At 40.4% G+C, this 13,123-nt stretch overlaps 1 protein-coding gene and 2 non-coding genes across 3 annotated transcripts; 1 reads left to right on the forward strand and 2 right to left on the reverse strand.

Annotated features, from left to right (window-relative positions):
• Positions 1 to 1,132: 1,132 nt before the first annotated feature.
• Positions 1,133 to 1,239, reverse strand: LOC115721523 (small nucleolar RNA R71). Its single transcript, XR_004012539.2, has one exon. It is a non-coding gene; the product is annotated as a small nucleolar RNA R71 (small nucleolar RNA).
• A 619-nt stretch (positions 1,240 to 1,858) lies between these two features.
• Positions 1,859 to 3,200, forward strand: LOC133034172 (uncharacterized). The gene is made up of 2 exons (XM_061109208.1): positions 1,859 to 2,206; positions 2,298 to 3,200. Exons 1-2 carry the CDS (start codon positions 1,859 to 1,861, stop codon positions 3,198 to 3,200), a joined length of 1,251 nt encoding a protein of 416 aa, XP_060965191.1.
• A 9,294-nt stretch (positions 3,201 to 12,494) lies between these two features.
• LOC133035325 (small nucleolar RNA R71) lies at positions 12,495 to 12,601 on the reverse strand. The gene has a single exon (XR_009686595.1). It is a non-coding gene; the product is annotated as a small nucleolar RNA R71 (small nucleolar RNA).
• Between the last annotated feature and the right edge of the window lie 522 nt (positions 12,602 to 13,123).

The following is a 13,123-nucleotide window of genomic DNA, read 5'->3' on the forward strand; positions in this document are numbered from 1 at the left end:
TGTGATCTAAACTGGTGTAGGAATGCATTGTGAGATTGTGAATGGTTTATTGCAAGTTTTGGAAAAAGCTTGCTGGTTTTTTTGAAATCTGTTAACTTTCCCAGGATTGCTGAGTCATTCTTTTTATCAACTGGGACATACAAGTGGAAATTAAACACCCAAGTCTATTTTCCAAATCTTAAATTACCACCACTTTAAACACTTTTAGCTTCTTATTTTTACTTTATTTAGTTTAAAAAAATTAGTTCTCAAGTTTAGATTCAAAGCTATCAATTTTTCTTGTGAATTAATGTGTGATTTTATTTTATTTTTATTTGAAATTCTTGGAATTACTTTTAGTTGAATTAACATTATTTAGTAAAAAGTCCCTGTGGAGACGAACTTTGATTTACTTATCATTGTATTACTTGTTTGTGATTGTGTACACTTGCGCAATTATAAATCAATATATTTTCACAACAAGTTTTTGGCGCCGTTGCCGGGGACTTTAAGTTCTAAATTTTGTTTTATCAACTAATTGACATTTTAAGAATTTTTGTGCTTTTAATCTTGGTGGTTTTTTCTTTGAAATCTCAGGTATCTATAGTGTATGAACCAACAAGAGGACTTTGAACTTGCTCCTATTGATCCCGAGATTGAACGTACATTCCGAAGAAGAAGAAGGGTTCAAAAGGCTAAGGGCCGAGACATCATGGCTGAGAATTTTGATGATGATGGGGTTGCTCAACAAGTTGTTAATCCCATCATATTGGCAGATGATCGAGCAAGGGCTATAAGGGAGTATGCAGCCCCCATGTTTAATGAGCTCAATCCAGGCATTGTGAGGCCTGAAATACAAGCACCGCAGTTTGAGCTCAAGCCAATGATGTTTCAAATGCTCCAAACCGTGGGGCAATTCAGCGGGATGCCAACTGAAGATCCTCACCTCCATCTCCGTTCATTCTTGGAGGTGAGTGATTCTTTCAAGATCCAAGGAGTGAGTGAAGAGGTGTTAAGGTTGAAGCTATTCCCATTCTCACTACAAGACCGAGCTAGATCATGGCTCAACACTTTGTCGCCTGATTCTGTGACCAATTGGAATGACCTTGCTGAGAAGTTTTTGAGGAAATACTTTCCTCCTACTAGAAATGCAAAATTCAGAAGTGAGATCATGTCTTTTCAGCAACTTGAAGATGAGTCCACAAGTGATGCGTGGGAGAGGTTTAAGGAACTTTTGCGAAAGTGTCCACATCATGGCATTCCACATTGTATTCAGATGGAGACTTTTTATAATGGCTTGAATGCAGCTTCTCGAATGGTGTTAGATGCATCGGCCAATGGTGCTATTTTGTCGAAGTCTTACAATGAAGCATTTGAGATTTTGGAGACCATTGCAAGTAACAACTACCAATGGTCCAACACTAGAGCTCCAACAAGTAGAAAAGTGGCGGGGGTCCTTGAGGCAGATGCAATAACAGCTTTGACAGCTCAAATGGCTTCCATGACGAATGTTTTGAAGAATTTGAGTATTGGGAACGCTAAAAATATTCAACCAGCTGCTGCCATTCAAAGTGATGATGTCTCATGTGTGTTTTGTGGAGAAGGGCATGTGTTTGAGAAGTGTCCATCTAATCCGGAGTCCGTTTGTTACATGGGAAATCAGAATTTTAACAGAAACAATGGGGCGTTCTCAAACTCTTACAATCAATCTTGGAAGAATCATCCTAATTTATCTTGGGGAGATCAAGGAGCAAGCTCAAGTACCGCACCAGCCCAAGGAAGACAAGCATATCCACCGGGTTTTTCACAACAACCCTGACATTCACAACATGCTCAAAATGCCCAACCAAGTTCTTTGGAGAGTCTTATGCGGGATTATATGGCAAAAAATGATGCGGTGATACAAAGTCAAGTTGCCTCTCTTCGAAACTTAGAGTTGCAACTTGGACATTTGGCCAATGAATTGAAAGCTAGGCCGCAAGGTTCTTTGCCTAGTGACACGGAGAATCCAAGGAGGGATGGGAAGGAGCAATGCAAATCCATTCACTTGAGGAGTGGCAAGCATCTAAAAAATTCCGAGGAGGAAATAAAGGGTAGTGGGGAGCCCACTTCAATCCAAAACGACGAAAAATTGAGTAAAAAAACTGCCCAGGAAATTGCTGATACCAGACCAGTTGATACAGCATCGGGTCAGCAATCGGACGATCGGCGCAATCCGCACCCGCATGTACTAAACCACCCCTTCCATTTCCTCAAAGATTTCGAAAACAAAGAAAGAAGATGGGCAATTCAAGAAGTTTTTAGATGTGTTGAAGCAGCTCCATATCAATATTCCCTTGGTGGAAGCATTGGAGCAAATGCCAAACAATGTCAAGTTCTTAAAAGACATTTTGACGAAGAAAAGGAGGTTGGGGGAGTTTGAAACTGTAGCTCTTACCGAAGGATGCAGCGCCATGCTGAAAAGTAAGATTCCACCGAAGTTGAAGGATCCGGGTAGTTTTACAATCCCTTGTTCTATTGGGGGGCGGGATGTTGGAAGAGCTTTATGTGATTTGGGTGCAAGCATCAACCTCATGCCTATGTCGATCTTTAAGAAGTTGGGTATTGGTGAAGCACGTCCTACAATCGTTACATTGCAACTTGCTGACAGGTCCATGGCTCATCCAGAAGGAAAAATAGAAGATGTTCTAGTACAGGTTGACAAGTTCATTTTTCCAGCTGATTTCATCATCCTAGACTATGAAGCTGATAGAGATGTGCCTATTATCTTGGGTCGACCATTCCTTGCTACTGGGAGAACTCTGATTGATGTGCAAAATGGGGAGCTCACAATGAGGGTGAATGATCAAAAAGTCACCTTTAATGTGTTCAATGCTATGAGATTTTCGGATGAGATAGAAGAGCGTTCCCGCATAAGTGTAATTGACTCGATAGTGGCTGAAAAATTTCACAAGGAAGCTTGGAGGGATGAGAAATTTATAAGTTCTTTTGATGAGCTTGAAGACTTGAGTGAAGATGAAGACAACCAAGTTGCTTGGGTGGAGCCATTGCAACCTATTCCTAACTTCAAGAAGCCCTTTGAATCTTTGGAGTTGAAGGAAAGTAATTTTAAGCCTCCAAAACCCTCCATCCAAGAACCACCGAAGTTGGAGTTGAAACCCTTGCCAAGCCATCTGAAGTATGCCTATTTGGGGGAGAATGACACGCCGCCGTTATTATAGCATCAAACTTGGTAGTTGAAAATGAAGGTGCTTTGCTAGAGGTGTTGAAAAAGCATAAGAAAGCAATCGGGTGGACTATGGCGGACATAAGGGGTATTAGTCCAACGATTTGCACGCACAAGATACTTTTAGAAGCTGGTTGTAGCAATTCTGTTGAGCATCAGCGAAGATTGAATCCCGTCATGAAAGAAGTGGTGCGAAAAGAAGTGATCAAGTGGCTAGATTATGGTATTGTGTACCCAATTTCGGATAGCTCATGGGTTAGTCCTGTTCAATGTGTGCCCAAGAAAGGAGGAGTCACGGTGGTGGCTAATGCAAACAATGAGTTGATTCCTACTCGAACCGTGACCGGTTGGAGGGTGTGTATGGACTACCGGAAGCTAAACAATGCTACTCGGAAGGATCATTTCCCGCTGCCATTTATTGACCAAATGTTGGATCGTTTGGCGGGAAAAGAGTTTTATTGCTTTCTTGACGGATATTCGGGTTACAATCAGATTTCTATAGCACCGGAAGATCAAGAGAAAACCACCTTCACTTGTCCATATGGTACCTTTGCCTTTAGGAGGATGCCATTTGGATTGTGCAATGCTCCCGCAACTTTCCAAAGGTGTATGATGGCTATTTTCTCGGATATGGCTGAAAGTATTTTGGAGATATTCATGGATGACTTCTCTATCTACGGGGATTCATTTGGGGTGTGTTTGGAGAATTTGGAAAGAGTGTTAGCAAGATGTGAGGAAACCAACTTGGTGCTTAATTGGGAGAAATGCCACTTCATGGTTCAAGAGGGTATTGTGTTGGGTCACAAAGTGTCTAGCAAGGGGATAGAAGTTGACAAGGCAAAGCTAGAAGTGATTGAGAAGCTACCAGCCCCTACCACGGTGAAAGGCATAAGAAGCTTCCTTGGACACGCGGGTTTCTATAGGCGCTTCATTAAAGACTTTTCTAAGGTGTCCAAACCCTTGTGTAACTTGCTAGAACAAAATAGACCATTTGAGTTTACCGCTGAATGTAATGAAGCATTTTTGAAGTTGAAGACAGCTCTTGTTACGGCCCCCGTGATTGTAGCACCCGATTGGTCATTGCCCTTTGAACTCATGTGTGATGCAAGTGATTTTGCCGTTGGGGCTGTTCTTGGGCAGCGGAAGAATAGGATCTTTCATTCCATTTATTATGCAAGCAAAACTCTTGTTGATGCCCAAATAAACTACACCACTACTGAGAAAGAGCTGCTAGCGGTGGTTTTTGCCTTTGAGACATTCAGCTCGTATCTTGTGGGAACCAAGGTGGTTGTGTATACTGACCACTCGGCAATCAAGTATTTGATAACCAAGAAAGATTCTAAACCGAGGCTTATTCGTTGGGTTTTGTTGCTACAAGAGTTTGACTTGGAAATTCGAGACAGAAAAGGGACAGAAAACAAAGTGGCGGATCATCTCTCTAGGTTGGAAACTAACAATCACAGCAGCCACCTAGAGGGAGAATTACAAATTCAAGACTCATTCCCAGATGAGCAACTGCTAGTGGTAGAGCAAACACGGGTACCATGGTATGCAGACATTGTCAATTACTTAGTTGGAGGTGCCTATCCACCTGATTTTACCAAGCAAAGCTCAAGAAGTTCCTTCATGATAGCAAGTTTTATTTTTGGGATGAGCCATACTTGTACAAAGGTGCCCCGATCGTATTATGCGGAGATGTGTGCCAATGGGTGAAGTTAGAAGCATCTTGGAGCATTGTCATTCAGCTCCTTATGGTGGCCATTTTGGTGGACAACGCACGGCGGCCAAGGTTTTTCAATCCGGGTATTATTGGCCTTCTATTTTTAAAGATGCTCATGCTTTTGTTCAACAATGTGATCGGCTTGCCGCCGAGTTGGAAATATCTCCGCCAGGAATGAAATGCCTCTTAATTGTATCTTGGAGGTGGAGTTGTTTGACGTGTGGGGTATCGACTTTATGGGACCTTTCCCACAATCCTTTGGGAATCTCTACATTCTAGTGGCGGTAGATTATGTGTCAAAGTGGGTGGAGGCAATTGCTAGTCCCAAGAATGATGCTCGAGTGGTTATGAAGTTCCTTCATAAACATGTTTTTACAAGGTTTGGGACTCCTAGAGCTTTGATAAGTGATGAGGGAACACACTTTGTGAACAAAGTGTTGGCTGCCCTCTTGGCAAAATATAGTGTAAAACACAAAATTGCCACCGCCTATCACCCACAGACTAACGGGCAAGCTGAAATATCTAATCGGGAAATTAAAGGCATATTGGAGAAGGTTGTAAATCCCAACAGAAAAGATTGGTCCCAACGCCTCGATGATGCACTTTGGGCGTATAGGACAGCATATAAAACTCCTCTAGGCATGTCTCCATATCGCCTAGTTTATGGGAAAGCATGCCATCTTCCCGTGGAGTTAGAACACAAGGCGTTTTGGGCACTAAAACATCTCAATATGGATATTTCGAAATTGGAGAAGCAAGAAAGTTACAGCTGAACGAGTTGGATGAATTGCGTTTGTTTTCATATGAGAATGCTAAATTGTATAAGGAGAAGACAAAGAGATGGCATGATGATAGAATCAAGGAAAGAGTTTTTGCAAAAGGACAAGAAGTGTTACTCTTTAATTCAAGGCTCAAACTCTTTCCTGGAAAATTAAAGTCCCGTTGGTCTGGCCCGTTTACTGTGCAAGAAGTGACTCCTTTTGGTGCAATTACAGTGAAAGATCAACAATCCGGGAGGGAATTTAAAGTGAACGGGCAGCGGCTGAAACACTATTGGAGAGGCGAGGTCAACCGAGAGAAGACCTCAATTTCTTTGAAAGATGCTTAATCATTGTAATTTGGGGTGCCTAAAGAAAAAAAAAAGATTGAATTGAAGAAAGAAAATTTTTTGAAAAAGAATGAAAAAAAAAAAGAAAGAAAAAAAATTCGGTGAAAGGCACCCCTTGAAAAAAAAAAAAAAGAAAAAAAAAGAAATTATATCTTTGTATATTATAATTAGCTATAAATAATTGTCATGGTGAAATTGAAAATTTTCTTTTCTTTGTGCAGGGAATCAAGTGAAAAAGGCTGTGGAATGAAGAAATTTTGATTTGGGCAAAAGCACTAAGTTTTGGGTGTCAGGTTGCTGTTCAGTTGCTATAGCAACAGCTTAGCAAGAAGTGTTTTGGTGCTAGGCCGATCAAATGAACTGGGGTTTGAAAAAATAAAGTGAATGGTCTGTCAGAAAAAAAAAAACCATGTGATTGTCATGTTGTTCATGATTCAATCATTGGATAGGTCTATTATTGTTCAGACAAATTATTTGAGGTTGTACTTTAGTGTTGAATTGAGTGAGCCCAAGTAATTTTTGGAGATACAAAGACCCCACTTCACATTATTTAAATCAGTTTTGGGCCAAATTATTTGGTCAATCGGGCCCTGACTAGTTTGACCAGCCCAATTTCTCTGGTCAGCCCACCCTCAACCCTACCACATTCAACATCACCTTCTTCATTTCTCTTTGCCAGCCGAACCAGCCAAACACCAGCCGAATTCTTCTTCACCCACCTCGCACCTCACCATAGCCTCCATCACGCCAATCTCGACCCAGCCACGAACCAGCAACACCCAAGCCACCCTTCGATTTCGCCTGAACCCCTAGCAACTCGAACCTCACTCAAGGCTCACCACCAAATCGCATCCAAGCTCCAGTCGACACCAACCCGAGCTTCCATTTCCTCCATTGAACCCGTCGCCACAGAAATCGCACCAGCTCCCAAATTCGAACCAGTGCACCACTTCCATAGCCTCTATCCGAACCACCATTGTTAACTCAAACCCAACCTCTGTTCACTCATATCAGAACCACGACTCAGCCGAGCCACCTCCAAGCTCGAACTTTCGAACTGCACCATCCTCATTTCCATCCATGTTCAACAACAAGCAGTCAAGAGATGCCATGATGAATAGATGCTGAGTGTTGGTGTGAGAATTTTCACTTTGAATTGGTAATCAATTGTGGTGGGATATTGAAGTTCTCCTGTGGTTTTGAACAATGAACTGCCTGGTTATCATTATTTGAGTTGTATTGGAAATTTAGTGTAGTATTGGCAGTGTGGTGGCTTTTAGACGGATCATTGTTAGAAGTTTTGGTGTTGTTGCTGGAGTAGTGTCAAATTGAAAAGAAGCAGGGCACTTTTGTTGTGGCTGCCGAAAAAAAAAAAAAAAAAAAAAAAACCAAAAAAAAAAAAACCAAAAAAAACCAAAAAAAAAAACCAAAAAAAAAAACAAACAAAAAAAAAAATAGAGTGAATTTGGTGTGAGGGCTTTGAATTTTAGTGGGTTGGCCAAAGTAGTAGTTTTTGAACAAGAGTGGGTTGGAGACAGTGAAGTACATTGTAAGAGATCTTATTGTGTTGAGGGGCAGTAGTGAGTAAGGAAGCAAAGAAGAAATTCATTGTGTTGGGGTCGTGTGCAAGTGAAAAGAAAAGAAAATGCCCAAAGTTAAGAAGACCGCCAACAAGAATAAAAAGAAATCCCTGCATGAAATTCCTAAGTTTCATTGCCCGGCAGCTGAGACAAAGTATCACGAGAAGGTGGACAATCGGGAATTTTATATGGAGCGTGGATTAGTAGCCGATATTGAGGATATTGATGAGTTGCCCGAATGGGTCAGTGCCGCGATTCATAAGCGAGATTGGGGACTTTTTGTCCAACAAAGAGAGCAGGCGGTCATGGAAGTTGTCAAGGAATTTTACGCCAACTTCCTATCCCAAGAATGGCCCACTGTAGTGGTGGTGCGTGAAGTCCCAATCTCATTTTCAGCTGCAGCAATCAACGACCTGTTTGGGCTACACTCTGTCGAGTGCCAATACTCCGCGCAAAAAGGGCAGGTGAGCGACGAGACTGTGGGTGACATGATGCCGATGCTCGCTAAGCCAGGATCTGAATGGAGTTTTGATAATTATGGCAATCTTCGATTTCGGCGCACTGATTTGGAGCACGAGTTGAAATGTTGGTATACATTCGTGCAAACTGCTCTCTGCCCTACTTCACATGATTCGACCGTCAGCAGAGACCGCGCCTGGATGCTCTATTGCATTAGAATGGGCTGGGATGTTGACGTCGGAGCTGTCCTTGCCCAAGAGATTGCTGATTGTGCACACAGGGGGAAAGGGAAGTTATTCCTCCCTGCTACCATTACTGCTCTTTGCCGCAAGGCAGGTGTACCCATATGGAAGGAAGAAGGCGCCCTGAATCCTCGGGGGCCTATAAATTTTGGTCCACCTCGAGCCCCGAAAACAACGCCTACCCCAGCGACGTCCTCAGCCACGGAGCCTCCCGTAGATCGCTTTGCTCGCTTTGAGCAAGTGCAACAACAAATGTGTGGTCGATTGCACGCGATGTGGGATTATGAGCAGAAGCGTGACGTCGTCATGGAACGTGCATTCAAGAGGACTACGCCCCGTTTTGATCCCAAGTTCCCGGACTTCCCTCAGCATGTTCTAGACCGTGGGGAGGCCCATCAGCTTCGAACACAGAGGAGCCCCACGAGGACTCCGAGTAGAGGGAGTTTTTCTCATACCTAAGCTATTTTATATTTTTCTGTTTTATGTTGTTTGTTTTTAGATTGTATTGTGCTCGTTGTATGTTGTCTTTTGTGCTTGGAACTTTTATTCTATGATTGTTTATGTGTTTGTTAGTTTGGCATTGAGAGTTTTTTTTTAAGTTTTTTCGGTGGCCTAGTGCTCTGCTCGATGATGATACTTTCCGCCCATTCCATTATTGTTGCTGCCTAATTTTACTTGTTGCCTTATCATGTTGCATTGTTGGATATTATGGATGTTTCCCTTAGTCTCTCCTCACTAGTTTATACTTGTATTTTTCCACCATGCTTTGCATTTCTCATACGATTATTTCACATGTAATTTTAGCATCTAGAATTGGTTAGTGCATCTCCTTGAAGCGAAATCCTAGTTCGACTTGTCCCTTAGAAATGATTTAGGCCATCCTTGGACGTTTGAGCTTTTCTAACCTTCCCTATAAAATGCATTTTTCCCTAGTCACCCAAGTTTGAGCCGTTTAGCCTATTCTTGTTGTGCAACCCGATCATCCATATCACATCCATTCTAACTTGCATTTCCACATATATCCTAACTTAATTGCTCACTTGTCAAGAGCCAAGTTTCACATTAAGTTTGGGGTGAGTGTGGTGAGTGTACTTTGTGGCGAGCTAATTCAAGATCATACTTTTAGCCACATTGGGGACAATGTTGGGTTGTAAGTTTGGGGTGGGGGGAATTAGCTCACAAGGTATATTAGTATGCATTTTTAATTAAATTTCTCTTGCTATGTATAAGTATAATATAGTACTAAATTCCTTTTTAGTTTAAAAAAAAAAAAATCAGCAAAGAAAAAAAAAAATAAGTACATATATATATATATTCTTGCAACTAAGTTTGGGGTGTTCCACCCATTTGAAGTAACAAAAAAAAAAAAAAAAAAAAAAAAGAGAATAAACATAGCAAGAGAAGTTAATTTAATATCAAGTACTTGTGAGTATTGAATTAGGGGAGTGAGTTAAAAAAAAATATATCATTAGGAAGAGGCTCGGTTTTTGACAAGTGAAGTGGTTAGGTGTTGAGCTAGCTAAAATACATCCTTTACCATACCCTAACCCAAGCCTAACATTACAAGCCTAGTAAGTCCTATTGATCAAGGGGATAAGTTTAGACTATATTAGTGGAGAGGAGTGCACTAATCCAACTTATGGAGCTGAAATGAATATAAAAAATTTAAGGTAGTTGGAGAGAAGTTCAAAGTTTAGGTGGGATATACTTGTAAAAATTGTTGATTAGGTGACTTTTGGGAAATATAAATGTTATCCAATGACAAAAAACGTTAAAGGGGCAGCATATAAAGTTACGGCAAGCAATTTCATATTCCATTTAATTCCATTTTTTCTGAGAGCGTCAATGTTCGCTAGGCCATCGTGAATTTCTATAGAATCTCTCATGTGTCTTGTGTTTGAGTTTTTTTTTGTGTAACAAATTTTTGTTGTGTTTTATTTTGTTTATTTTGTGTTGTCATTGCTCGAGGACGAGCAAGATTCTAAGTTTGGGGTGTTGATAACTCTAAGATTTAGAGTTATTTTCATATCTTTAAGCTTGAATTTAATGTGAATTGTGGAGCAATTAATGTTTATATTGTGTAATTGTGTCTAGTTTGTTGTGTCTTTGTAATAAATGGAAGTGTGTGTGTTAGTAAGTCTTAAATAGACTTATGTTATTGTTTTTATGTGTTTTAAGCAGAAAAAATACAAGAATAGGTATTTGAAAATGTTTGGGACAAGGAAAAAAAAGGAGCGGGGAAAATGATTATTGCTGACTGGCATTGCTGTAGCACTCATCGCGTAGCAATTTGTCGGCCGATAAGTTTATTTTGGCGGATAGTCCAAATTCGGCTTTAATGAAAAGAAAAACGAGCTGAGGTGGCGGAATTTGGCTATTGACTCAACAAACATGTGGAAAATGAAGGACAAGTGGGTGATGATTGGGATTTCCAATTAGGGTAAACTTTGGTACCCTAATTGGGGTGCAAAAGGAGAAAAAGGAAGGAAATAGAGAGGAGGCTGGCTGCACTTGAATGGAGTACGAAAAATACAGCAGAAAAGGTTTCTAAGTACAAAGAAAGAAGAGAGTACAAAGAAGAAGAAGATTGAGAAGAAGGAGAAGAAGGCAACAACCAAAGGAAGGATTTGAGCTCATCACTCATTTCCCTTGCTCTCTACTTCGTTTGTATCATTTCCTTCTCTTCAAGTTCTCTTTAACTCCATGAACAATATATTTTCTAGTTTTGAGTTTTTAATTTCAGCTATGAACTAAACTTTTTGAGATTTGGGTGGTTATGAACCCTTGTATGGACTAGTGTTTTGATTATGCAATGATGAAGTAATCTTGGCTTAGTTCAATTAGTTGTGATGAAATGTTGAATGAATGTTAATTTTTGGCCATTTTTAACATTTAGCAAGCTAGATCTTACTTGGAAAAGTAAGACCTAGTTGAACCCTTCTAATTGATGCATGATTTTTACCTTTACTTTTAGGTATTAATTAGTAGTGAAATAGGAATATTTGGCTACCATGTATAACTAAGGATTTGATGCTCTATTGGGCTATTTGTGATCTAAACTGGTGTAGGAATGCATTGTGAGATTGTGAATGGTTTATTGCAAGTTTTGGAAAAAGCTTGCTGGTTTTTTTGAAATCTGTTAACTTTCCCAGGATTGCTGAGTCATTCTTTGTATCAATCGGGACATACAAGTGGAAATTAATCACCCAAGTCTATTTTCCAAATCTGAAATTACCACCACTTTAAACACTTTTAGCTTCTTATTTTTACTTTATTTAGTTTAAAAAAATTAGTTCTCAAGTTTAGATTCAAAGCTATCAATTTTTCTTGTGAATTAATGTGTGATTTTATTTTATTTTTATTTGAAATTCTTAGAATTACTTTTAGTTGAATTAACATTATTTAGTAAAAAGTCCCTGTGGAGACGAACTTTGATTTACTTATCATTGTATTACTTGTTTGTGATTGTGTACACTTGCGCAATTATAAATCAATATATTTTCACAACAAGTTTTTGGCGCCGTTGCCGGGGACTTTAAGTTCTAAATTTTGTTTTATCAACTAATTGACATTCTAAGAATTTTTGTGCTTTTAATCTTGGTGGTTTTTTCTTTGAAATCTCAGGTATCTATAGTGTATGAACCAACAAGAGGACTTTGAACTTGCTCCTATTGATCCCGAGATTGAACGTACATTCCGAAGAAGAAGAAGGGTTCAAAAGGCTAAGGGCCGAGACATCATGGCTGAGAATTTTGATGATGATGGGGTTGCTCAACAAGTTGTTAATCCCATCATATTGGCAGATGATCGAGCAAGGGCTATAAGGGAGTATGCAGCCCCCATGTTTAATGAGCTCAATCCGGGCATTGTGAGGCTCGAAATACAAGCACCACAGTTTGAGCTCAAGCCAGTGATGTTTCAAATGCTCCAAACCGTGGGGCAATTCAGCGGGATGCCAACTGAAGATCCTCACCTCCATCTCCGTTCATTCTTGGAGGTGAGTGATTCTTTCAAGATCCAAGGAGTGAGTGAAGAGGTGTTAAGGTTGAAGCTATTCCCATTCTCACTACAAGACCGAGCTAGATCATGGCTCAACACTTTGCCGCCTGATTCTGTGACCAATTGGAATGACCTTGCTGAGAAGTTTTTGAGGAAATACTTTCCTCCTACTAGAAATGCAAAATTCAGAAGTGAGATCATGTCTTTTCAGCAACTTGAAGATGAGTCCACAAGTGATGCGTGGGAGAGGTTTAAGGAACTTTTGCGAAAGTGTCCACATCATGGCATTCCACATTGTATTCAGATGGAGACTTTTTATAATGGCTTGAATGCAGCTTCTCGAATGGTGTTAGATGCATCGGCCAATGGTGCTATTTTGTCGAAGTCTTACAATGAAGCATTTGAGATTTTGGAGACCATTGCAAGTAACAACTACCAATGGTCCAACACTAGAGCTCCAACAAGTAGAAAAGTGGCGGGGGTCCTTGAGGCAGATGCAATAACAGCTTTGACGACTCAAATGGCTTCCATGACGAATGTTTTGAAGAATTTGAGTATTGGGAACGCTAAAAATATTCAACCACTTTTGCCATTCAAAGTGATGATGTCTCATGTGTGTTTTGTGGAGAAGGGCATGTGTTTGAGAAGTGTCCATCTAATCCGGAGTCCGTTTGTTACATGGGAAATCAGAATTTTAACAGAAACAATGGGGCGTTCTCAAACTCTTACAATCAATCTTGGAAGAATCATCCTAATTTATCTTGGGGAGGTCAAGGAGCAAGCTCAAGTACCGCACCAGCCCAAGGAAGA

Source organism: Cannabis sativa, chromosome 2 (assembly GCF_029168945.1).
Source record: "Cannabis sativa cultivar Pink pepper isolate KNU-18-1 chromosome 2, ASM2916894v1, whole genome shotgun sequence".
Taxonomy (NCBI): domain Eukaryota; kingdom Viridiplantae; phylum Streptophyta; class Magnoliopsida; order Rosales; family Cannabaceae; genus Cannabis; species Cannabis sativa.